General features: G+C 41.7%; 1 protein-coding gene across 3 annotated transcripts in view; it reads right to left on the bottom strand.

The window, feature by feature from the left end:
• The window catches only part of MOB2 (MOB kinase activator 2), a 227,207-nt gene that overhangs the window by 73,363 nt on the left and 126,085 nt on the right, over positions 1-27,759 (bottom strand). The window contains exon 1 of one of the 3 annotated variants that reach the window (XM_060262034.1): positions 19,894-19,946. The exons of the other annotated variants lie outside the window; for them this stretch is intronic. Within the exon in view, the coding sequence (XP_060118017.1) occupies positions 19,894-19,931 (38 nt within the window). The 5' untranslated portion in view covers positions 19,932-19,946. Of the gene's footprint in view, positions 1-19,893; positions 19,947-27,759 lie in introns of those variants that run through there. 3 annotated transcript variants of the gene reach the window in all.

Genomic DNA, 27,759 nt, shown 5'->3' with positions numbered 1-27,759 from the left:
GCCCTCATGACTGGGAAACAAAATTCAGTGACAGCTGTAGGAAATGATATTGGAAAAGGAGAACTGGAAAGGAACCAAGCCATCACAAGGCAGCCTTGGCCTTGTCTGATAGGCTGCTATATCTGACCCTTCTCACATGAGTGCTTGCTTCTTTGCCTGTGTTGCAATAAATTTGGGATCCTGGAGACTCCTGCCTCAAGTTTTTTAGCCCATCAAGCTGTCTAGGTAGCACGTTGCATAGCATCCCAATAAAAATCCATTTTATGTGAAAAGCAGCTGAAAGATCTTCTGCACCCCAAGTCACACTTCGCAGGACATATGTCTGTGGCATCTAGAAATCTGCCACAGAATTATGTAAAGAAAACCATACATCTGTTTCACCATAACCTTATACTCCATAGATTTGACTTAGCAAAGCATCTGGATATTTTTAGCAATGATTGGGGACTCAGGGAACAAAGGGAGAGGAAGGGAATGGATTTTTTTTTAATAGGGAACCAACAGGATCACTAGGGAGAAAAAAGTAGGAATAGAACTACTGAATACATTTTAATCAATTCCAGCCCAAGTACTTGGAATAGGCAACACTCAACACATAACTGCCATATAAAATTAAGATACCAGTTACAGGTTATCCTAAATATGCCTAACCAAGATTTAAAAGGTCCATAAATATAAAACTACTTATTCTCTTCTCTCCCCACTGGGAACTCTGATGATTACAGAAACCAGACAACTATGTAAATCAGTTGCCAATTAGAGTACTCATGGCAGAAAATATACTTACAAGACACACACAGGGTGGTATCCATACTAATTGCCTCCCCTATATGCAGAGTCATCTGAGAAAGAAACGTTGTACATAGCATCTCTCAGTCATATAGAAACTGGTAAACCCAATTTGTTGCTGTTGTTTCTGGACCTTCTGTAAATACAAGCAGAACTCTCTGATCTACACAATACAAAGAGGTATTTCTCAAACTAAATCACTAATTTTAATCAAATTTTATTTAAATCAGCTCCTAGTGTATTGACATCACTTTGAAGGTTTTTGTTTGAACAGAATTTTATTTGTAAACACAATGCTCTTTCTTTTGCCTATACTTATGACAGGGAGGATCCAAGAAATTATATCACCTTCATCCATCCTAAAGAAAGACTGTTACTTGATGAGCAGTGAAATCACACAGGGGACGGCCGAAGTACAAAGCATCACTATTCCAAACTAACAACATATCAGAGTCAAGAACAGGTAGAAAACAGCTGACAAGTTAATCTAGTTCATTTGAATAACAGATTCCTCCCACCATTCAAGTACAGGCTTTCTGAAAGTCTGAGGTAATGCAATCAGCAAAACAGTACCTGGGTGGCTTTATACAGATATCCCTCCAGGCTCTTCCCAACATTTCTTCCTTTTCCTATGGGTGTGTGTGTATGTGTGTGTGCATAACTATTAATTTTGGTCATTTTTGGAGTACAACTCTTGCTCTGTTAGTATTATAAAGTAACTGCAATAGCATGTCATCTGCCCACTAGAGTAGCCCATTTCCAAGCTACTATAAAACTTAAAACATTATTATTGGTGATCATATGAGGAATTTTAATTCTAGACAGTTTTCAACCTCTTTTCCTGTTCTGCTTTTGCTTCCAAATGCATTGCTAAGCCAAGTAATGCAATGACATAATATGAGGACATTGAATGACCCCTCCCCATACACACACAAAACAAATCTTACGACACCAAGTTTCACATACAGGCTCTCAAGTTTCTAAAAACTTGGCTCACATGGCTCCCCAGGGTTCAGTTAATACAGTTTCAACTACTCATTTCACATAGACTTTTCAATGTATGTTTTACAATGCAACTACTGTATTTACAGTCATATGTCGATGTTACAAGCAAAACCAATATAGAAAATGCCATTAAAATGGCTAAGGATTATATGTCTAATTTGCACCAAGGGGGAGCATTTACTGTCTTTTTTGGAGTGGCTGCGGTGGCTTGCACAACTGCAAATTGTGTTCTGAAAAGTATAAAATCTCAATACTAAAACGTTGAATACTAGAGAAAAAATTCCTAGGCATCTAAGTTTGACTTCTACTTTTCTCCACTGAGAGAGAGAGAGAGAGAGGGAGGGAGAGGGAGAGAGAGAGATTTGGTTGTATCATGCTCCTCATGGCAAAAATCTAAGGTATGCAAATGTGTCCTTTCTTGCAACAACAAAAACAGTAAGATGGAAACAAGTATAATGCAATACGTACCAATGCCCCAAATTAGGAAAGCATGATCACACAACAGAACTATTTCCTTTGCATAATAAGCTCACACACTACTTCCAAACAACTGTAGAACTCCGTGAACTTCAACAAGCAAGTTTAGAATCTTGACCTGAAAGGTTCTATTTCAACAAACTCTTACATTCAATCTCCAAACTATTTGTTTGTTTTTGGACACAAGGAAATGTACACAACAATTTGGAGTTCTTCTGAGATGATGATTTTAAAAGCTCTCCAATTGGGAACATACCTTTCTAGGCCAGATAAAATGGAGGAGATGAGAATAATGTTAACTACTTTGGTTCCTCTTTGGTTGAAAGGCAGCATGTGAATAAAGTAAATAAATAAAATTGTAGGGCATATTATTTTGTGCTTATGTTTGTTGTATGTCTGGACTCTTAATCAAAAGATAGAGAGCAAAGGTCATGCTGAACGTTTTCTATTAGATAAAACTTGTTTTATTCTGGTTAGGGAGGAAATGGAACAAGGGTGGGACATGGAAGCTTTCAGATCAGTACTTACCCAAATATAGGATACTCTAAAAAATGCAGCCTTAAACTCCTTTCACATTATTACTAACTCTGTCCCTAAAGACTTCATATGCAAAATCACATAGTCATATACACAGCTGATAGAACAGATTTTTTTTTAAAAAAAAAATCCATCCTGAACTGTTAATCAAAGGTAAATAAATGTTCTAATGTTTCTATCTGCCTAGACTTATTAGTATTGTTTTGTAACCACAATAAATATATTTCTTGCAGAAGATACCACAGGCATAGTGTATATATATAATTATTGCATGATAGTAAAAAACTCAGACTAGGATTTGGGAGACCCAAGTTTAAATTCCTACTCGGCCTTGATTGAACTTCACTGGGTGACCCTGGTTCAACAATACTTTCTTTCATCCTAAACTACCAAATAGGATTGTTGCTGTAAGAATAAAATGGAGAAGAGAGCAATATTATAATGTTATTGGAGGTCAGTTTGAGTTCCCACTGGGAAGAAAAGCATGGTATAAATATCTTAAAATAAATAAAAGCTCCATTCTTAGTCTTCATTATATCATAAAACATCTGGAAAAGAGGATGGCTTCATACATCAAGTTAAAACCTGTTGGGCAGACTTCATGTGCCAACATGTCTGCAAGGAAAGCAGAAGGCTACAGAAAAAGTCTGAGAACCTCATCTGATGACCAACTTCCTACTAATACATAACAGAAAACTTTGTTGTAAAATACAGTTGGTGTGAAAATGACCAGGCTTCCGATTTCAAGGCTCCACCCAAATGGCTTGATAGGTTGTTGGACTCCCTTCTAGGGACTTAAAATCCTATTTAGGAGGAGGTTAAAATACAGAAAGACAAAGAGCACTCAGTTTTTACAGACATTTAATTAATTTCCTATAACAAGACCATTCATGATTGCAAGTGAGCCAGTTTGGTGCAGTGGTTAAGTGCGCGGACTAGTATCTGGGAGAACCAGGTTTGATTCCCCACTCCTCCACTTGCAGCTGCTGGAATTGCTTTGGGTCACCCATAGCTCTCACGAGAGTTGTCCTTGAAAGGCCAGCTTCTGGGAAAGCTCTCTCAGCCCCACCCACCTCACAGGGTGTCTGTTGTGGGGGAAGAAGATAAAAAAGATTGTAAGCCACTCTGAGACTTTGATTCAGAGAAAAGGGTGGGGTATAAATCTACAGTCTTCTTCTTCTTCACGTAAACACCACTGCAATGCTATCAACTAGTTGCCTGCTATCTTGTAGGACAGGGGTAATAGTCTGACCTCTTGTAAATACCAGCTGCAGAATTTATCCTGGATGAACCAGTATATATTTGAACTTTTTTTTTTAATTTTCTAAAAAAATTACTGGGCATAAATATATTACATATACACTACAGATACAGTTAAGTCTTATGTACAGAGCGTAATATTTGCAAAAAGTTATCCATAGTCTCAGTGTGACAGTTCACAGTATATATAAAAATAAAAAGGAACAATGACATGTATTTAAATCTGTCAAACTGCCCCCACAAAAACTATAGGGGGGAACAAAGCCTGCTGAAAAAATAAAGAGGAAGAAGAGTACTCTATGAAGTAGGCCTCAGTTATAAAGGTATCTCTTATGAAATAAATATCTCTAAAGTTAGATCTGGGTGCAGGTATAGATAGCATTTTCATCCCTATACCTCTCCAGCTGAATTAAACCACATGGTAGCTGCAGGAAAGCATTCTTCTCTAAGCACCACAGGACCCAGTTTGGATTGGGATCATGGCACCAGGGTAAGTGGGACCGCTGCCTTCCCCATAGGCTGTTTTCTTGAACAGAAACATCTTTCTGTTGCAGGGAAGTATGCATAGGGAAAAACAGAGACCCTTCCTCCCTGGTGCTATGGTCTTGAACTGTATGGGTACAGCAGGGAAAGCCAGCCAAATGACCTGAGTTGTTAAAGTATTGTGTAGAATGCAAGTATTCAAAGATGACCAAGTTAAATAGCAAAATCTTCTAGCATGCACTTTAGTTGACTTTTGTAAGAAGCAACTTCAATTTTTTTTAGAAAGACAACTGTGTGAGACTTAGCTAAATCAGAATTCATAACAACTTGGAATTGGCTTGGAATTGATTGAATCAGCGCTAGGCTGTCTGGGAAAACAAACTGCAAAAATGAACCAACTCAGCCACACACTGAGTTGACATTTTCAGTAAGTAAAATTTCAGTACCAAGACTACAAGATCTCTGTCCTGGTCAGTTACCACCTGTTTGGACCCCATCAATGAGTATTTATAGTTGGGATTTTTGGCTCCAACATGCAAAAGAATGCACATTGCACTTGCTCATGATGAACCTCAATATAAGAACATAATGAATGAATGAAGAATTCATGCCTTGAACACTAGCAAACCAGTTGTTTCATTCTTTGACATCAACACTGAATTATTAAACTCCTGGACAACTCAGTCCTCAAAGGTCCCTGACAGAAACTGTCTCTCTTCATGCAATTATATGGATGGGTGATGCTGTAGGCACTAGTGAGTAAAAGGTGACAGAACAAAGCTAACACAACTTCTCAAAAATATCAATTCCACTGTTCATTTGTGATCAGATAATCAACCCTGCATCTTATACAGACCTTAGCTGCAGGGGCTTGAACACACCTTTTCAATTTAAATTCTCAAAGTAAAATCAGAATAATGTTCACTATGAACATAAAACTAAAATAATCCCCAGCATTGTACTGAAATGGCTTTAAATAGCATTTTCATTTAAAATGCATAGCTGTTGCCTGCAGCATTTTCCTGTTTTCAGAACAAGGAATTACATAAACTCTTCCCTTGCCTGGGAAAAATGAAACAGCCAATAGATAGGACTAGAAAATCACTCCCACAGAGAAAGATTTCAGTGGAAAGGTGGAGTATGGAAAGACTAGATTTGTTAAAATGCTGTAATAAGCAAAAGAATGGCTGAGTTACTGATGGTCATTCCCACTGTTCATCTCCCAGGGAAACCTACCTATGCAATTCAAATAATCAGAAATGCAACATTAAAAAAAAAATTAAACCTCCTGACTATTTGAATATTATTTTACCCATTATGCAAGAATATTAAATACTTTCTGCCTGTTCCCAATAAACCAAGTTCCTTTAAAAATTTGCTGCGTCACATACAATGTATGCATGACTTCTGATAAGTAGCTAGATATGTTCCAGGTATTCTGAAATATTACAACTGTGCATGCCCAAAGCAGCAAATGAGAGTATCTATTACAACTTCATGTGTCTATATATCTAATTCTGAACTTGGCTCCAGAATACTAATCAAAAACTTCACATAATATGGCCAAGCACAGAAAGGGGAGATGTTTTTACACACAACTCCCCTTCAAACTTAGATTTTTTTATATTATCTATCATTGCAAAACATTTCAAACAGGCACAGTATATCTATATATTTTTGCCTAAACCATCTGACACTGGTGTAGCTGTCCTGAGTCAGTACCTATCCAATACGGTCAAGTGACTAAAGGTAAAAAAAGTTGAAACTGAATCAAGACAAGTTGAATGTGATGCTGGTCAGTAAGGCCAATGTCTTAGAGAATTATGCTTCCCACATTTGAAGTGGGATTCATCTGAACCTGGCTGACTATGTTAAGAGTCCTTAAGTTATAACTGAGCCAGCATTATTGTTAGAGAAGCAAGTTAACTTAGCTAAGAAAAAATGCTTTCTTTTAGCCCTATTTAGCACAGAGAGCCCTCTACCTTGTCCCAGATTATATGGTCATGTAGATCAATGCCGCAAAGACACTGAGGCCAGACCACTATCATATGCTATCCATGGGGCTAGACTCTGCAAAACAGTTTCCAGGTTCAGTTCAAGGTGCTGGTTACTGCCTATGACAGGCCTTGACAAGTCTTCTGCAGTTCAAAGAACCAGCTAAAGAATTTAGAAGCCAGAAGAGTTGGGGGAAGGTTTAGCCTTTACAGTTTTGTATTTTGACAAATAAATTTTCAGTTGTTACAGCAAAACCTAATCCTAACCTCCTCACAGTTTCCTATAATTTTATTAAAGGTATTAGAAGAGTATTGTAGTATATAAATAAATATAAGTATAACCCTGGTTGCCATCACAACAAAAAGCTAGCTCCTAACCTTAATGTTTCCCAACTCGATTTATGCTAAATGCACACCCCTATTGATAGGCTTGAGCAGCCCTTACCCTGCCCCTCCCCAGGAAACACAAGACAAGAGAGAAATAGCTACAAACAAATGTTTGGGATTTTCCTAAGGGATTACAAAAGCCAGATATGAGGTCATAATCTGTACCTGAATTGTATGGGCCTATTTTAGATGCACTTGCCAAACAGAACAGAACATTTAAAATATGAAACAATTAAGTAAAAACCACTTTCCTCATTAATAACCCAATTAATATACTATGAAAAGATTAAGATGTAATTTTTATGTTAACACAGGCCTTGATTAACCCAGGAGCCAGGATACCATGAGGCCATGACACTTCAGTGTGCTGCCTACAATTCCTTTCCAGGCCTCCCAACATCAGATGATCTAATGTTACTCGCTGTTGTTTGGAAGGCCGAGATGCTGCCAGCTCAGCCTTTTGAGGCACTACGAAAGGAAAGCAGTACCTAAAAGGTAGGGGGTGGAGCGCAATTTGAGAGGCTCAGTGGGAGCTGTAAGCCAAGCCTAAAAGATGAGACTTTAGTGCTGCTCAGGATCCTAGATTGACCACAGTCTCCTAAACAGAGATTCAACCTTACCTTTCAGGGAGGTAAACTGTGCTAGGGCTAGGTTGCTTCTTTAGACTCTGTGGATACTGCCAGGCCAGGCTCTTAACCAGAGCTGCAGCCTCAGCTCTTGGGGCTTTCGACATGAAAGGAAGCTGCTGGACCAGCTAGTTCCTGCATGCACTGAAAGCTCTTGAGATGGGACTGGAATTCTGCTTAAAAACAAGGCAGCATACAGGAGAGAGAGGGAAAAGGTAACATATTTATCCTGGACAGACTGTACCACTGAGTACAAAATGCACTAAATGTAACTGAATACACAAGTATATATTTTGACCAAAAAAATCACCACAGATTAACAGTTCAAAGGACCTGGAGATACATTTGTAAGTATTATTTGACTAATTGTTTTGCACATACACAGTCATAAAGGGGTATACCTTTTTATTATGAAATCAATTCCAGAAATGTGCATGTTGCTTCTGCAAAGACCTACCCAAGGTATCTCACATGACACTGCATTGTTATGGGTGGGTCTGGCTCCTAAAATTTTGGATTGGCCCATTCTAAAGAAAAACTGCCATGGCTGTGACAATACATTCACTGGGAAATGGGAAACTGACAGTAGCAGGAAAAGTAATAGGGAAGGAACATATATCCCATATGTTTATCGATATCTGTTCCTGAAGAAAGTACTCCACCAGGAAGTGTAAGATGAAACCCTATATAGATGGTACTTGACCTCATTATAGCATCTGAGTAAAGCAATATTTTATTAATAAAGATGTTTCTTTTACTCCTGGATTAAAGAAATAAATGATATGAACAGAAAAAATCCAGTGATTATTCTGAGATGAGCTTTCACCACCTTTTGAAAAAATAATATTATTCAAACAAAATACCTACCTACACCATATTCCATAAATTGTATATTCTTTCAAGCACAACCTATACATTTGTGCAATTACAAGTATAAAATATCTAAACAAATGAAACAAAGTTTGACGAGGAAAAGGGCATTGCTCACGAAATATTTTAGTTTGGCGAGAACACTGATGTTTGATAACTGCATTAAGCTTATTCACAGGGTCAAACTACATGGGACAGCAGTCATGAGTTCACTTGAGAACACCAATGCCATTTTAGAAGTGTTTATAGTTCTTTCAAAATTTCCACAAGGCCCCAATTCAGATTGGACATGCAGCATGGTGGTCCCAGGAGCTCTTCTCTTCCCACCCCACCCCTGCACCTTTTCAAGTACCTACGCAGGCTGTTTCTGTGCCAGGAAACAGGGAGGGGGGACAAGAACTGAGGCCACCATGCTGTGTGCTTGTTAGTTTGGGACCTTGGGGGAATTTTTGAAGAACTACAAATGCTTCTGGAAATGGCATCCACAGCCACAGGATGGTTCAGTTAGATACTAGAATAGTAAGGTGGGATCTCCTTTCCCACGCCCCAACCCCAAAAATGGAGCTTTTGCTTACACTACAGTGTTTCTGAACCCCTTTTCCCATGACATTTCCTTCCATGTAACGCAAACAGTTGAAAGTTCAAAGAATCCTGAAGCACATATGGAAGTGCTAGGCTGCACACATGGAATTCACCGGATCACAGGTATTACAAATACAATTCATAATCAAAGTGATCTTACAGGCTCTTGAAGCCCACCAATCCAGTATGAAATGCTGATATAACATAGCACAGTTCATACTTGCACTAATGGCTCTTACAACAGAAATGGGGCAAGTAAACTTGACATCCAGTGGGTCTGCGTGAGGAGGAGTGTGTGTGTGTAAAAGAATTAATAGAAAATATACATCTAGTTTTATCTATGGCAATAATTGCTGATGGACGGCCATTCTGACTCCAACCCAATCCACTTGACCAGGGTGTTGAAAGCAGTGGCTGGTTGGTTACAGCTCAGCTGACTGAAGCTTAATCCAGCTAAGACGGAGGTCCTGTGTCTGAGCTGTGGGGGACTAAAATCGAGTATCCAACTTTCCAAGCTGGATGGTGCACTCTTGTGCCAGTTCAGAAGGTGAGGAACTTGGGTGTGATGCCGGATGTCACCCTTTCTATGGAGGTCCAGGTCACAGCAGTTGCACGGTCTGCCTTTTACCATCTCTGGTAGGTTAAACAACTAGTGCCCTATCTGGCTCCCTGGGGCCTAGTCACAGCAATCCATGCAACAGTCACTTTCAGGTATTACTGTAACTCGCTCTACGCAGGCTTGCCCTTGGGACTGATCCAGAAACTCCAGTGGGTGCAGAGTGCAGCAGCATGATTGCTGACTGAACTGCCTGTACAGGCAGGCAGTCGGCTGTTGCTGTGCAGTCTGCACTAGCTACCAAATGTGTACCAGATTTGTTTCAAGGTCCTAGTATTGACTTTTAAAGCCTTATGCAGCCTGGGACCTACAAACCTACCGTCTCTCCCCATACGAGCCCTGGAGGCCACTACAATCGGCCAACCAACATCTTCTGACTATCCCTGGCCCAAAGGATGTCTGGCTCACCTCGACCAGGGCCAGGGCCTTTTCGACCCTGGCCCCAATCTGGTGGAATCAGCTCTCCAAGGAGATTCGGGCCCTGCTGGATCTACTACCATTCCGGAGGGCCTGTAAAACAGAGCTGTTCTGCCAGGCTTTTGGCTGAGGCAGGCGGGTGTCCTCACACCATCTAATCATCCTCCCTGCATTGACTGCATCCTGTGTCTCAATCTGTGAATGATGTTTATACCACTTACATCACCATATTTCGTTCTGAGTTAATGGTTTTAACTGCTTAATTTTAACTGTTTTATTGTGTAATTTTAGTTTTACTGTGTTGTAATCCGCCCTGAGCCCATCTTGGGAAAGGGTGGACTAGCAATCAGCAAAAATAAATAAAATAATATTTAAATAATATAAATAAATTAAAATAAATAAAATAATAATAAATAATTCCATTTGAAAAAGTGAAAAACAGACTTCAAAAGACAATTTTTTTTGTCAGCACATACACCCTGGCATTGTCACAAAGACAACATCACCATTATTTCATGCATGTCAACCTACCTGTGATGTAATGCTAAAATCAGTTTACTGCTATGGACTTGAAATTTGGTCTACTGTCTCTCACTAATCAAATTAAATTTGGATTTTAAAAGCTAGTCTGGCTATTTTTACATCATAGGAGGGCAACAAACATATTTTCTTTAACTTGGCAGTTACTGGAGTCATGCTGAAAGTGTTGCATTCACCTGCCTAGCCTTTAAAAATCCGATAAACGCTTTCAAATGCAGATGCCAAATAAACAGAATGTTTAAAGTTAGAAACAATGAATTGAGCCTTACGCAGCTCAATGTTAGAGATAATGAATTGAGCCTTATGCAGCTCAAGAATGTAAATGTTTCCATGTAAACTTGATTTTTCCTAAATCCATAATCAAGAAGCACTATTGCCCATGTCAAAGCACAGTCTGCATAGGCAACAGGAAGAGGACACAAGAAGTACCTCAGAAGTTCACAGCATCTGTATTATGCCTTCATTTAGCAAATTCTTATGTCACCTCTCCAGGAAAACTGCCCAAGGTGGCTTACAAAATAAGACACTATGATGGACTCAGGAACTTAGCCTGAGAAGCTGGGAACAGTCTTACAGCAATTGACTGAGATACAGCCATGGTAACTGAAATGTAGCAAAATGAAGAGGCTGGTAGGGAACGCCTCAGGGTTTTCAGTTTAGTGTGTGAGTTTGAAGTCTTCAGTGAGAGTCTGGCGTGTGAAGACTGCAGGCTTAGGTTGGTCAGTTGTGGTGTGAAGCAACTGGACAAGGAGCTGAGAACAGCCAGTGGGGCTGAGTTCCTTGGGTAGACAGAGCTGGGCTGAGCTTCTGTCTGAGAGAGAGTTTGAAGTCAGAAGGGAGCAAAACCAGGCTCCCTTCTATGAGAAGAAACTCTCTGTGGGAGATCTGGCAGCACATCTAGGCAGACTCCTTGTACAAACTGAGATCACACAAAAACTCAGAAGGGAGGACTGGATTCTGGTGGTCAGCAGGGTTTTCCAAGATTCAGACCAGAAAACTAGCTAGGGCTGAGACACACAGGAGTGAGGGGCTGGTATTAGCTCTCAATGGTGTGAGTCCTGGATGCTAATGTGGAATGTCTGTGAGGGAGAATTAATCTGGCACCAGTCAGAAGTTCTGTGCAAGTGGAAAAGAGTGTGTGGACTTTTGTTATTTTTATTATTTGAGTAGCCAGAGCATAGGGCTATATCAACTGAAGTGCAAAGCATTCCTACTGCCCAGTAGGCCCTGCCTGCCTGTCATAGAGTTCTGTAAAATTCTAAAGCCTGCCTGTTTGGTAGTTTAAAAATCTTCTGCCAGGGTTTTATATCTAATGTTTACCTCAGCCTGACAAATCTCTGTGTTTAGTAATTGATTATTTTGCCATCTGCCTGCCAACTGATTTGTTGTTATTGATCAGATCTGATCAATATTATTTTATCCCTCTCCCTTACCTGACCCTGACCGGCTCCTCACAGACACATAATAGAAAAAGAGCATTTAAAAATTTAAAATAAAATCTAGCATTACAATCCAGTACTAAAGCTCCACCTGCCATCAGGTACAAGGCCCCATACCCGAACTAAGAAGATAACCAGGTCGTTACTGACCGGGTGACATCACATCACGACGTTTTCATGGCAGACTTTTTACAGAGTGGTTTGGCATTGCCTTCCCCAGTCATCTACACTTTACCCCCAGCAAGCTGGGTACTCATTTTACCGACCTTGGAAGGATGGAAGGCTGAGTCAACCTTGAGCTGGCTACCTGAACTCAGCTTCTGTCGGGATCGAACTCAGGTTGTGAGAAGAGCTTGGACCGCAATACTGCAGCTTAACCACTCTGCACCACGGGACACCTGAACTAACTGCTTCTTATTCTGGATATAATTTTCTTGCACACAGCCAAGAACCACCTTGAAAGCAATCAGTACCTCATGACAGTAGGATGATAACTGCCTTTGTTAAATAATAGTTTTTGAAGTTTTATCTTTCTGTCATATGAACTCAGTAAGTTACTAAAAAAGTGTCTCTCCTGCCATGCCCTATATGACTTCGGACTGGGGTATGGAACAACCTCACCAGAGATGTGCTTGGTTGTCTCACTTTCTCTCTTCAGGAGGCAGCTCAAGATGGTTTTATTTACCTGTTTTTGAAGATAAATACCCACCTTACGTCTATCAATCAGAATACAGTAGAGCTTCCCAAAGTTATCCAAGATGAATTATCTCCAAGTTGAATTATCTCAGCGCTCCACCCTCAAGGCCTGCACTTAAACAGCTACCATTTTGAGAAGAGGGAGATGGAGAACTGGCCTCAGAGAAAGCTTGCTTTGAGTTCAATCTTTGCCTCCAATTATCAATTGGGAGGGCAGGGAGAAAGAAGTCCTTTGCCTCCTTCTTCCCGCTCTACATTTGCTTTCCGCCTGTTCTCAGTAAGGAATAACTATAGCTCAGGTATATTTTGACGCACTGTTCCACTAATGAATTTACTGCAATAATGTAAAGCTCTCTCCCACACCCCCTAACATAGTATTATCTCAGTCTCATCAATAAGATCGGAAAACCTACCAGCCTACCTGTTCACATTTATATGTATTTAAACCCTAGTGGCATTTCAACTATCTGGAAATAACCAACTATTTTCCAATTTACCAGAAAGCCATTGCCCAGTTGTCCCAACATTTTAGTCCCCAATCTACACAGTATATATACTATTCTACAGAAGTCTGTTACCATGAGGAATGCATTAAGGCAAGCAAGTAACTGCATTCATACGATCACCATCACACATTGTCAACCACCACACTGGTTCTGCTTTAATAGTTATTCTTCTAAGAATACAATCCCACCATTTATTATTTCTCAACAAGCAGGAGAGAGAATATGCATACCTAGGAAAGAGGTACATGGAAAAATCACAGTCAGGCTATTTGCCAAGCATGTACTATATACAGAATGATGCTGACCAGCAGCCACTCATGATGAAGGAGCACTAAAAGCTAAGAAAATTACATCCAGGTTTATGCACAGGGGCATTATTCACTGACAATAAACAAAAGACTAAGCAAATTGCAGTTATTAATGACTTTCAGTACATAGAAGAAAACTGCAGTGCAAAGGAATACAAGAGTGCAGCTGCAGATTAACAGCTGAAGTCCACAGCAATGTCAAAGACAAAGAGTAAAGTAGGAGCTACAGTTCTTGCTTCATCTTTGAAAGATTTAACAGCACGAAAAAGGCAAGTTTGTACATGGCCACTTATCTGCTTGCAAGTGGAAAGTAAGAATCTCTTCCAAGAAAGTGGTTAGGAAAGGGATTTTTTTTACTGTCTTTCAGGCAACAAATACTTCACATGCATAAAATATGACCAGGCAAGCTAGTAACACTTGGCTACAAATGGCTCTTTCAGTCTCTGAACTCTCACTTACTGAATCTTAGCCTATTTTTGTGGATCCCACGAATCCCATACAACTGCTTCCCTATGCACAGATGAAACTGAAAGCATGGAGCTTTCTAAGTGCAAAAAGTGTCTACTCACTTGGGAATTTGAACAATTATACCTACGGTTCTAATTCAACTGGTTATCTAGAAGCAGTGGAACATACTTAACAGGAGCATGATGCCAATGTGAAAACATTTGCTTGCACTTAATACTTTAATTAAATGCCCACTTATTTCAAAGTATAACTGTGGTGACTCTCAATAGCTGCATTAAAACAGTTTGAAAATATCTGCCTTAATGTATTCTTGAATAAATTCAAAGAACAAATGAATGTAATGTTAGAAAGTTACTAGGAGACTATAACTCTGTGATTGGTATAATTTGTCATTTTACATGTGTGCGACTGCTGTCCTGGTTTGGTTCTGAGAACAACTATATGGGTAAAAAACAGCAATACTCTTTGAACGGGCAGGTCTGAGTGCATTCGCAGAATTAGCAGACAATCCTTCTCCTTATACACTTCTCTGCAGATCAATTTTTAAAAGAAATTTTTATCAGCATAGCTTGCATGTGACATTGTTTATCATACAAAAATGGGCCTTGCATGTTAACCCTTTTATATTAGCAAGCCCATTTTCAGAAGCATTTGCAGTTCTTTAAAAATTGCCCCAAGATCCCAATCTAGAATAAGCACACAGCATGGTGGCCTCAGTTCTTGTCCCACCCCCTTCACTGTTTCCAGGCACAGAAACAGCCTGTGTAGGCACTTGAAAGGGTGCGGGGTGGGGGGAGAAGAGCTCCTGGGACCACTATGCTGCATGTCCAATCTGGATTGGGGCCTTGTGGCAATTTTCCCCTCCATTCTCTATTCTCTAATTACAATTTGAGAAAAAAGCTGCTTGTCTGTATATATTAGATATAGATATAGGCAAACAGGTTTTTTTTGCTCTAATTGTAGAAATACTTTCCAAACTTATCAGTTGTAAATTGCCTAATAATTCACTTCAAGTAGAAAAACCAAACAAAAAAAGGTATTACATTTCTATCCCATGCCCCCAAAAACAGTGAGGAGAAGGAAGACACAGAAATATAAAGACAAGGTTTGCAAGGATTTTTTTTTTTGCTGAGAAGTTAAAGGTGAAGAAAAATGGTGTTTTGACATTCTTCATTATAGTATATTATGAGCCTGTGATGGGATAAACAAATCAGGAATGTCCACAGAGATTTTTCTCCCCCACAAGAGCTGTTTACTTTAAAAACCAAGCTTTTTTGATAGGACCAGTGAGTGCCGAAGAACCAGGAAATCTGGCAGTACTGTATATTCATCACATTCCTTGGCACTAGTAGAGGTCAATCATTGGTAATATCGTTTCATGAGAAAAGAAAGATTATTTTAGCACCTTAAAGGTTAACATATTTAATGAGGCATAAATATCTGAGGCAGAGGCTATGTCACCTGACTTAAATTCATGTCAGTAGGAGAGGGGGTCCAGAATCAAATCACTGCCCACTTAGAAATCCCTTCTGTCAGGTGGAAATTTTTTGTGGATACAAGCCAGTACTGTAGAAATTAAGTTCAATGTCTTGAAAAGGGGGGGGGGGTCCTAATCTCATTTTCTATCAACAGAGTGCAACTTTCTTATCTCCTTCCTGCTGTTACCAAAAATGCCCATCCAAATTTGCAGCGAGAAGGGATCCCTAGGAACAGCATAAGGAAGGGCACTAGCCTAAATGGGGAAAAGAGAAATAATAAACAACCCCCCCCCCAACAATCTATGTGAATTCTCAACAGGATTTAACCTAATGAAGTCTTAAGGAGAAGCTACAAAGTTATTCTTATGATGTTTCCCCCCCCCCATGGATATACAGAAAACAACCTATGTAAAAATTGTGCCCATTGCTGAGGCATTAAATGCTGCCACTGCTAATATACATACATGCAATGTAAACAGGTTTTACACATCATTTTTCATATAATTTTTTTTCCATCACAGAGAGAAATCTTATGGCAATCTTGCACATCTGGACTGTAATGGAAGATTTACAGTATAGCCCCTTTTCTGTGGATTCAGTACAATTGATTGGAAACAATGCAGGTTAGGAAAGTGTAGCTCTGTTCAAGACTGTTGCAGATGTAAAAGGTCACCTTTAAGTTTCATTGTTATCACAAGCACATACCCAAAGAACAAGTGGCAACAGGAGCAGCAACATTATCAGAGGGACAGGAAGACAACTTCTTTACCATCTAGAGCGGTAGGCCCCTGAGAGTGGAGACGGGTGCTGCGATGGTGAGGGATTATCTTTCGGAGCCCAATGAGTCACAGGAAACATCTCCTTTGAACTACTGGGCCACGAAGGAGGCGGTCTGGCCAGCCCTCTCTGCCGTAGCCCAGGCATGCCTCTCATGCCCACCGATGAGCGTGCAGAGCGAGCGCGTCTTTTTGCATATGGGCAGCACTGTCTGCCCACATTGCAATCGCCTGCAACCCTGGACAGTTGAGGAGTTGGTTTTCCTGAAGGTCAACTTGCCTCTGTTCAGCTCCCCAAACGTAGACTTTGAGAGTGAATGAAATGAGCACCTACTTGTGCCTGCATTCTCTCTTGGCCCGCGCTTGGAAGGTGGTTGTAAAACGCTCTCCCACTAAACATAGACTAGAGTCCAAAGACAGCCCAAAAACTCACTCACAAATTGATTGGCAGTGCACATCCCCATGCCTCATCCATCCTCAAACCAAAAGTGAATGCTGATTTAAAATCTGCAAAGCGATTCAAATTTCCCCAATCCCCATCCACACACGCCTAATAATACTGAAAGGGTCACTGCAGCCCCCACTGTAACTGACAGCACCCAAAGGCCCAGCCAGGATAACCCAGGTTTTTTTTTCAGGGGCAGGAGGAAGGAAGAGGGGGGTGAAAGTGATGATGACAGCAGCCATACCAATTCTGAGGTCCCTCTAATGGGATAGTGATAGCTGGTGTGTTGCTGCTGAGCTGAGAGAGAAGGAATGGTTCCCTTCCTCACACACAATCTGAGGCCCTCCCAGTGATCTTCCTCATTTGGGGTTCAACTCTGGCTCGCCTCCTTTGTGAAACACCAAAGAGCCTGGACCAGCCAACCATCCATCACTCAAGGTAAGTCTAAATGCTTCTTGCTTTGTGTCAGATACAGAATAATGTGGAGCTAGGTGTGGTCCACCGTTGCTCTTGTTTGATAGTTGTGTTGTTTGGGGCAGGGCTGGAGAGTTGGCATCTGTAGATTGCACATTCTGTGGCAGGGAAGCTAGCATCTGGGTGAGAGATCCATAACCAGCATGCTTGTTGTGCTTGGCCAGCTCTCCCCGCGTTGTTTGGGGCAGGGCTGGAGAGCTGGCATCTGGGTTTGCAGCAGATTGTGTTTTGTGTGGCAGTGACGTTGGCAACTGTGTTTATATTGGTTCCAGGCCAGAAGGGTTCATAGAGTAGATAGAGGGATGTAGTGCATTTGGGCCTATAGAGATTCTCTGATGTGGAGTTAGGTTTGGCTTTAGGTGCCCCAGGAATTTGACCCCCTGGTCCAATTTTTCTTGGCCTTGTGGGTTTTGTGTGGGTTTTGGGGGGCTCTCCTCAAAACCCCCTGCTCCCCAGAGCCACTTTTCCCACAACAATTACAGTGGGGGAAGTGGCTCTAATTGGGTTTTTTTTCACCATTGGGAACAGTGTTCCTTTTGGGGTGCCCACAAATGGGTGCAGTCTTTTTGGGCCAGGGGGGTTGCATGTGGGGGAGTCCCCTAAAGTTGCCCTGCAGTTTTGGGGCCTCTCTCTCAAATCCCCCTCTGGCCAGAGCCACTTTTTCCACAGCAATTATAGTGGAGGAAGTTGCTAACTGGGCTTTCGCAGCATTGGTGGCAATGGGCCTTTTGGGGAGCCCAAAGACAGGGATCCCCTGGCCCAATCTTTTTGGGACTTGGGGGTTTTGTAGGGGAGAGTCCCCTGCAGGTTCCCTGCAGTTCTGGGGGCTCTCCCTCAAACCCCCTGCACCCCAGCAGTCTCTGATTATGCCCTATGTTGTCATTGAGTTCAATAGACCATAGGGTATAATGGTGGGATAGGGGCACCCAAAGACTGGGAACCCCTGGCCCAATCTTTTTGGGACTTGGGGCGTTTTGTAGGGGAGAGTCCCCGCAGGTCCCCTGCAAATTTGGGGGCTCTCCCTCAAACCCCCTCCCCTCCAGGCAGCTTCCAATATACCCTATTTTGCCATTGATTTCAATGGCCCATAGGGTATAATGGGGCCGTATATTCGGAAATAACTGTATAGCTCCCGTATATATGGCAATTCCGAATACTGGTATTCAGAAATATAAAGTATTCCAAATATTTTGGCCCCGTATATTTCCGAATCCAAATAATTCCGAATTTTTTTTGTACACCCCTACAGCCCTGCAAAGAAGAAAAGTGGTCTATTCCTCATGCCAAGTTATTACTTGTACAAAATTGTACAAGCTATAGGATGATCTATCATATAGGAATAGTACCTTAAACAATGAAAGCTGGCCATATTCTAACAACCCTGATAATCTTGATATTACTGAATATACTATAATCAGTCATATGAGGGGCCAGTGCTAGGAATTTTCAAGTTGTGCTCCAGTTATACCAAAATTGAAATGCCATGTCTCAGAGGTAGGGTTGCCAGATCCAATTCAAAAAATATCTGGGGACTTTGGGAGTGGAGCCAGGAGACATTGGGGGTGGAGCCAGGAGCAAGGTTGTGACAGCCATAATTGAACTCCAAAGAGAGTTCTGGCCATCACATTTAAAGGCACTGCACACCTTTTAAATGCCTTCCCTCCATGAAAAATAATGAAGGATAGGGACATCTTCTTTTGGGGCTCATAAAATTGGACCCCCCCCCCGGTCCAATCTTTTTGAAACTTAGAGGGTGTTTTGAGCAGAGTTATTGGATGCTGTGCTGCAAATTTGGTGCCTCAAAAAACAGCCCCCCCAATAGCCCCAAATTCTGTGGATCAATTCTCTATTATACCCTATGAGAATTGGTCTCCATAGGAAATAATGGAGTGCCCAGCAGACACTTCCCTCCCCCCCATTTTCTGATGACCCTGAAGTGGGGGGAGGGCCTCCAAATCAGGGGATCCCCTGCCCCCACCTAGGGGTTGGCAACCATATTCAGAGGTTACGTTCTTCTACCTTAATGCACCAGGAAGCACATTTCACTACAATATAACACTAGAGTTAAGCAGATCCTATGTACTGAGCAGAAACTTCAAGCCTTGAATTAGAATCTGTCTATCAAAACCTTGTTATTCTTCTATATGCTAGAGCTAATGCGGTCCACAGGATTGGCACAGGAGGCATGAACTGTTAGTTAAAATTAGATCTAATTTTAATATTAGCAGTTTGTAAACTGCTAATGTTTTTTAACTGCTGTTAGCTGCCCTGAGTCTGTTGGGGGAGGGCGGGATATAAATCTGCTAAATAAATAAATAAATACTGTGACATCAGACAAGTCACTTGCTATTAATTGGTTTCCTTCTCTAAAACAGAAACAGGAATCATCTATCTCACATAATATTCTACCAGAGAGCATTTTTACTGAAAAATATTCTCTCTCATTTATATATTAAGTCCACACACACACACACACACACACACACACACACACACATACACACACACACTGTCATCATAATCAGAATTTATGAATCACCTATTCCCTACTGGCTTAAGGCTCTAGGTGATTTACAACTGATAAGTTTGGAAAGTAAAACCTGTTTGCCTATATCTAATATATACAGGCAAGCAGTTTTTTTATCTAATTGTAGAAACACTTTCCAAACTTTTCAGAAGGTTAAAAAAGAAGAATAAACAACATGGTAATCCTTCCTTACCTGTTCAGTGTATACGACCCATTCCTCTTGAGCCTCATACTTGGAGATAAAAATTTTAAGAAAAAATCCAGAATGAAATAAGATTGTTTTGCTTTAAGAACAGCAGAAGACACCTGTTTGTCTGAAAGGCATCAAGTCAGTCAGGGAATCTCTTTCCTGTTTCACAGAGTCATCAGTGGGGACAATCTGAAATCACCAGTTAGCAGGAAGTACAAAAGGAAATCGCCACAGGCAAAACAAGAGCTTAAGGATGTGAAATACTCCACCTCTTTTCAAACAAAACCTATAAAACTTTCTCCAAAAGCAGCAGAAATCAGCAACTGAAGGGGGGAAGAGGAGGAGAAAGAGATAAAAATGTAGAAGAATCAATTTGATGTGTTTTGCCCTCCTTTTCGAGTTAGTTTGGAAGCCGCTTCAGAGCTCCTTCTTCTTCTGTAGCCAGCTGTGATTTCTTACTCAAGTATTCATGACTGCCTCAGGAAAGCAAGGCAATACAAAGCAGAGTAGCTGGCAGATTCTTTAATGTCTAAGCTGAAGATGGTCAAGCAAGAGAGAGAGTGGGATAAGAGAGAGTAATAACAAGGAATCAAAGAGATCTTGTTTGTAATTAAGGCAATTCCAGCTGGTGGGGGGGGGGGGGAGAAGAGAGAGACAAAGAGACAGACAGACTCTCTGTGTGGAGAAGAAAGCTTCCGATAGCACAACAGTGGGCACACAGTCCTGCATAAATCACTTATGAACATATATGAAGCTGCCTTATATTGAATCAGACCCTCGGTCTATCAAGTCAGTATAGTCTACTCAGGCTGGCAGTGGCTCTCCAGGACCTCAAGCTGAGGTTTTTCATGCCTATTTGTCTGGACCCTTTTTAGTTGGAGATGCTGGGGATTGAACCTGGGACCTTCTGCTTACCAAGCAGATGCTCTACCACTGAGCCTTGGGCCACAGTGTCTCTTTGCTTCTCTTCCTGCAAGGCCCTCTGCTCCATGATTTCTGAGTAATATGTTGCTGAGCTATTCAGTTTTGGGAACATGCAACTGTAACTATTATGTATTTTCAAAACATGTAAGCAGATCTACTCCCAGAGCCTCAATTGCTACACTGGCCCCATGGAATGAGGGTTACTTCATACTGCAAAGAAGGCATTTGAACAACAGGATGAAGAATGATACATGTAGGTGGTAATGTGCGATGATCGACCACAGGGATTGGTTGGTCTACATAAGTCCAGTGAGTAGTCACACTAGGTTCCCAGTGAATGTAAGCAGGTGCAAAATACCTAAATCAGGGATGGCCAAACTTGCTTATCCTAAGAGCCACATGGAATAAGCATCAGATGTTTGAGAGAAGGGAAGGAGGGAAAGAAAGCAACTTTAACTTTAAATGCACTCTCCAAGCTGCTGACAAATGCCTTCTCCAAGCTGGCTGATGGGATAGAGGGGCCTTTGGGAGCCACACAATATGTGTGAAAGAGCCACATGTTGCTCCTGAGCTGCAGTTTGGTCACTCCTAATCTAGATAATCACACACTTCCCATGCAGATTTAACAAATTCTGTTATAAGAACTTAGTTTTTGTTCTAGGAATTCTTTTTCATAACTGGCCTTAAGGCGTACAGGTGAGATAATTACTTTAACTGGACAAGCTTCTCTTTAAAATATAGTAAGTTTACTCTCCCTCTCCCTCCCAATAAGGGTCAAAAGAAAAACTGAGTGAGATTTTACATGCTCAGATTGTTAAACACCTTGGATAAATCAAATGCCATACCATCAAGAGTCTGGTCTTGTTTTAGTATCTGCTTTGAAAACTTACCCATGAAGAATGTGTGACTTCAAAATATACTAAAAACTTTTGTGAATGGACAAATTTCACTTTCTCATGAGGCTGCTGGGGGAAAGTGACACTCCCTCTACCATATGTCTCTTACACAGGACCGGCGCGTGGGAGTAGGTCAAGTAGGCAGCCGCCTCGGGTGCCACTTGGCCTAGGGGTGCCATGAGGTTCCCCCTCCCCCCACATCCGCTGCCTCCTCCTGCCCGCTGCCTCCCTGTGCCTGCCACTGCTACCTGCTACCTCCCTGCACTCGCCCATCGCCTCCCTGAGCACAGCCGTCGCATCCTCGCGCTCACCTGCTGCTTCCCCAAGCACCGCTGCCGCCTCCCCATGCTTGCCCGCTGCTTGCCCGCCACCTCCCCGTGCTCACCCACCACCTCCCCCCGCAAACCCGCCCCCAACTTTTCCGGAGGCTTTGGAAAAGTCTGGGGTGGATGTAGCAGCAAGCGCCTGCCCTCCCCCCAACTCTTCCGAAGCCTCCTAAGGCTCGGGAGGCTTCAGAAGAGTCTGAGGTGGGCATGGCAGCAAGCACCCTCCCCTACTCTTACGAAGCCTCCTGAGGCTCTGAAGGCTTTGGAAGAGTCCGGGGTGGGGTGTGGCAGCAAGCGCCCTCTCTCCCTCTGACGCCTCCTGAGGCTCTGGAAACTTGGAAGAGTCCGAGCCAAGCTGAGTGGCTTGGAGCATGCCCTCCCCTCCCGCTTCTGAAGCTCCCAAGGCTCGGGAGGCTTCGGAGGAGTCAGGTGGCATGGCTGTGATGTCATTGTGACATCATCTGGGCGCATGTGCATACAAATATAGGGGGGCAGAAGTTAGAGGCTTAGCCTAGGAGCGCGTGCACCCCTAGCACTGGGCCACCTCTTACAAAGCAAGCCTTCATACGAAGCAAGCCACTATGACTTGGTAAGGCTGGGAGTCAGGGAGGAAGGATGGGGCCCATGGCCAGAGAGCTCCACTGAACAGGAAAAAGGGAGCAGAAGTGGATGGGCTGATGTTTGCAGGACATGTTGGAAAGAAGCATATGATATAAGAGCGCCCATTATCCTTGGTGAAAGGATGTGTGGAACAATTTAATTGGAGTACTGATACAAAGTTCATGTCACTCTAAAACTTAAAATGGAAAACACAGTTCAGAAATAAAGCAATTTAAGCAAGAGTAGGTGAGAGATTAATGAGGTTATAAAATAGCTAGGAGAAAACAACACACACATTTTTCTATTAGCTTCTTTTACACTACTTAACACAGGGGTCTCCAACATTTTTGAGTCAAAGGACACTTCAGAATTCTGACACAGGTGGTGAGCAGAGCCACAAAATTTGCTGCCACAAAGCATGAAGCCAGTCATAAAATGGTAACACAATATCCTTATGCTGTGGTGTCAAGCTGTGGCCAAAGCAATATTTTTAAAGCATCTGCACAGCCAATCAAATCTTCAGTGGCCAGTGAGAAGACCTGCTGGGGCAAAGGCCCCACCTGGCCATGCCCTCTGTCTAAAAACACTTGGTGGGCTACAGGAAAGGTGTTGGCAGGCACCATGTAACCCACAGGCATCACACTGGGGGGACCTGATTTCACAGATCTCAATGTCAGTGGCGAAACTTTTTTAAAAGTAGATACATTTAATGTAAGACTTCAAATCCTTATAATTTTACAGAAATCTAAGCACTTGAAGTTTTCAAAATTGATTAAAATTAATAGCTAACTTTACTCACAAGTTATTTTAATTTTCAGTGGGCAGCAGCATTAAAAACATCACTTAATAGCTTATACCGTAATTCTATGTCCTTGGCTAACTGGCCTGAGTGCTCTCCCTACGCCCCCACACACGCATACACCGGGGCACCCTCATATGCCCCAAGCCACCAACTACCCAGCCTTTGTGGCTCACTTGCCCTCTGCTATGGTATCCAATTATGTACGCAATGATCTAAGAACACCCAAATCTCTCTGGCAACAACTACCAGGGTTGGATCTAGGGGGGGGGCAGAAGGGGGTGCTTGCCCTGGGCACCGACAGAGGAGAGGCACCAAATTGGGTATGGAGTCTATTCTATTCTATGGGCCCATAAAATAGAATGGGCCCATAAGGGGGCGTCATTTTTTAATTTTACCCCCCCCCCCTCAAAAAATTCGTAGATCTGGTCCTGACAACTACAGAGATTTGAGGTTGCTAGAGTGTTCTCCATCACTTTTGGGTTTCAACACAAATTCCTGCTGCATCAGCAGATAACTGAGCCCTGAGCTGGCCAGCCTTCCTCCTTTATCCATCCATTACTTTCCATACCATGATGAGATGAGAATGAGAATTTCAAGATCCTAAAGTCTGCTCTTTCTCACCTCAGGGTCAAATTAACATCAGGTTCAGTTTAAGCAAAAAGCTTTACATGCCTGATTTAATGCAAATGGCAGTGTTCACATGAAAGAAACACGCTTACACACTGTACATCATTTGTCCATTAAGAGCCAGTAGTCTGTTGATGCAATGCCAAAACCCAAAGAGAACATAGCTAAAAGGATCCAGGTGGGCAGGCATGTTGGTCTGAAGCAACTGAACAAAGCAGGAGTCAAGTGCACCTTTAAGACCAACCAAGTTTTATTTAGAACGTAAGCTTTTGTGTGTTCTCTAAGCACACTTCATCAGACGAGGGAATCCCCTCGTCTGATGAAGTGTGCTTAGAGAGCACACGAAAGCTTACGTTCTAAATAAAACTTGGTTGGTCTTAAAGGTGACCGTGATTCCTGCTTTGTTCGTAGCTAAAAGGATTCCCCCTCTGCCGCGCTAAATGCCATATTTCCCTATGGACATAAAATCCATATCACTTAATCTAAGAAAATAACTTCAGAATTTGCCTTTGCAGTATGTCTAAAGATTAGATCCAATATGTTCCAGGTTTGGGCTCCATGTTTATTTTTCAAATGCAGATTAAGTTAAAGATATCTTTAGTATGGTTTAGTTTAGTATATAGAACTAAAAATGTAAACAGAGCTACCAGAAAAGCTCCCCCCCCCCCCAATAACCAAAGAGCTTTTAAAAAATACGTCACTTAATGCGCACCGGTTAGCATAAAATTCTACAGATTTCCGTTAAAAGATCTGCAAACTGCAGCCACCAGCAAAAGCCACAATCCAAAGTACATAACTGCTTGCTGGATTATGGCCAAAGCTCTCAAATATCACATCCATAAAGCCATTGTATCTTTTTAAAGTTTCACTAATTGTATAAGGAGGAGGAACGGAAGGAAAGTTTAGAAGTTTTATTGGAGTTATTTCTCCCTCCCATCACAGAAAAATAACAACCAGGTAATTATGCACAAGCAGAGCATTTGCCCAGACACAGGAAACAGCTGCGCAGTTTGCCAATTTACTCCACCCAACTTCTCCTCGTTGGTATAAAAGGATTTGCTGCAAAATATAGCTACACCAGAACCTAAAATGCCATGTTGTTTAATATATCTGTCTAGACATCTATATAGATATATGTATCAGATATACAGATATATATTATCAAGGGTGAGTTCTACTGAAATATTATAAAAGCTATCTCTACCTCTTTATTCAAACAGCATCTCTCCATTGTCATAAACTGAACCTTAAGTTAAAGATTTCCATCCCATTCTAGTTTTTACATTAGATACAACAGGTTGAAGAATGGCAATTTGTTGTTGCTGTTCAGTCGCACAGTTGAGTCCGACTCTTTGCAACCCCATGGACAAAGTCACGCCAGGCCCTCCTGTCTTCCACCACCCTCCAAAGTCTGCTCAAATTCGTGTTTGTTACATCAGTACTGTCCAGCCATCTCATCTTTTGCCGTCCCCTTCTTCTTTTGCCTTCTGTCTATAGTACTAGTAGACAGTACTATAATAGATGGGGAAATGGTCTAGGCAGCTTTAATAGTAAGTGCTCCTAACACAAAAGCTCTGGAGGAGATTCAAATTAAAAAAACTGACCAATTTTGCACTAGACCTTTAATCCTGGTTTAGCCCTGTCCCCAAGCTGACAATCTGCACTAAAATCATAGAATTGGTTTCTCTGATTCTAGTGTAGAATGTCAGTTTGGGGACAGGGCTAAACCAGGATTAAATGTCTAGTATCAAATTGGTCTAAAACTGTACTCATTCTGAACCCTAGTCAAATGCTGACTTGACCAATTTAAGCACCTGTTACATCTACTTGCATACATCTGCTTCAAATGTAAAAGATAGGCTAAGCTGAACTTAATATTCCTTCAAGACACACTATTCAGCAAATAAAGGGAAACAATGATTCTTGTAGAGAAATCTCTTTATTGGGGGGGGGGGGTTGGACTTGACACCCTCACACATACATTTCATTTTAAAAGTGTTTCTCTCCTCTACTGCTCTCAAGAATCATTCAAAAAAAAAAAAAGGTAAAAGTAGTACCCTGTGCAAGCAGTAGTCGTTTCCAACTCTGGGATGACATCGCATCACGTTTTCACAGCAGACTTTTTGCAGGGTGGTTTACCATTGCCTTCCCCAGTCACCAACACTTTACCCCCAGCAAGCTGGGTCCTCATTTTACTGACCTCAGAAGGATGGAAGGCTGAGTCAACCTTGAGCCGGTTACCTGAACCCAGCTTCCGCTGGGATCGAACTCAGGTCGTAAGCAGAGCTCAGACTGCAGTACTGCAGCTTTACCACTCTGCACCACGGGGCACTCAAGTACAAGCCATAAAAGCTATGGAAATGTTAATGGCCATTCTGGCCAGAGACACTGAAGAGGTCAGCTTACAGCTTAGCTGGAATGTGACAACTAGAAACTGATTGAGAGCCTTGGGGGTGCAACAAGGGGTGTCAATATGTCCCATGGACTGGAACTGGCTCACTGAGGTCTTTAAATTGGTCCGCAGGTAGAGTGCCCCCTTGTGGCCCTCCATTAAAGATGTACTGCCAGTTACTGTTGGGGTTGGCAGTTTGATTGGCAGCTCCATGTGACTGGCTTTTTCCAGTAGCTGTGCTCAGCTACTTCGTCTTTTCACGTGCAAATTCTTGGACCAACAAGGGGTGGGTAAACAGAACAGTTCCATTTTGGTAGCCACCACTACCACGTGGAGCTGACAAAAGATTGGCTGCCTAGACAAAGACTCCAAGGTAACAGAAAACTTTAAGCAAACCCCAACTTGTAAGTTAAAGACCCTGCCTTAGAACAAGATTGGCTAGGGCTTGTAGAGAGAAAGGGACGGGAATTTATTTTGCACCTTTCTTTTGTATTCCTTGCTCAGTCCACTGCTGTGAGTATATGTGTTGAATTTTTACTTTTGATAGATTATTTACTATTTTAAATGTTGGTTGTAGTTCTCTGTACCACATAAGGCCTCCACCATTCAAACATATTATTTAAAGCAGATGCCAGGGGAAGCAAGATGCTGTATTACTATTTCTTGGGACTGTGTAAGTGCAGTAAAATTTATCTGTGGTAACCAGTCACCAGATAGCAGGAAATGCAAACACGAGGCAGAGCCTTAGAATTCCTAAATGAACAGCTGGTGGCAGTGTCATAAATAAGGTGAGAAGGACACCCCTTCAAGTGAATTCGGAAGAATGTGCATTGTCAAGCAAAAATTCACCTAGATACCTTGGAGTGCCAAATGGAACAGTACTTGCGGATCAGTGCGGCAATTCTGCCTCAGATCTGTTTAAAGATGAATCACTGGTTAGAGGAATTAAGCCTGTGATAGATTTAACTATTGTGACATTTTAATGCAGAACATACATCCGTAAACTATATTACAAGCATGACCCCATTAGCCCCGTCAACAAATACAGCAGTTCTAGTTTGCAATCCCCCTTAAACTGTTTTTGAGTATTACAATGTTTATATTATTCTAAACAAATGGAAACAGCAATAAAGTAGCATAATGAATATCATATAAATTAACTGTGTCAAGCAGATTAGACAAATTCAGAAAGGTTTTAGAAAACTACCACTGGTGAATCAACATGTGGGGGAAGACAGACTAGAAATGTTTTTGTAAAACATTCATTGCCATGGGTATAAGGCTTTCTTATAATCACACCAC

The sequence above is a fragment of the Heteronotia binoei genome, chromosome 21, assembly GCF_032191835.1.
Source record: "Heteronotia binoei isolate CCM8104 ecotype False Entrance Well chromosome 21, APGP_CSIRO_Hbin_v1, whole genome shotgun sequence".
Classification (NCBI taxonomy): Eukaryota; Metazoa; Chordata; class Lepidosauria; order Squamata; family Gekkonidae; genus Heteronotia; species Heteronotia binoei.
Note: the sequence above shows the minus strand (reverse complement) of the source record. Positions and strands in the feature narration are given on the sequence as shown.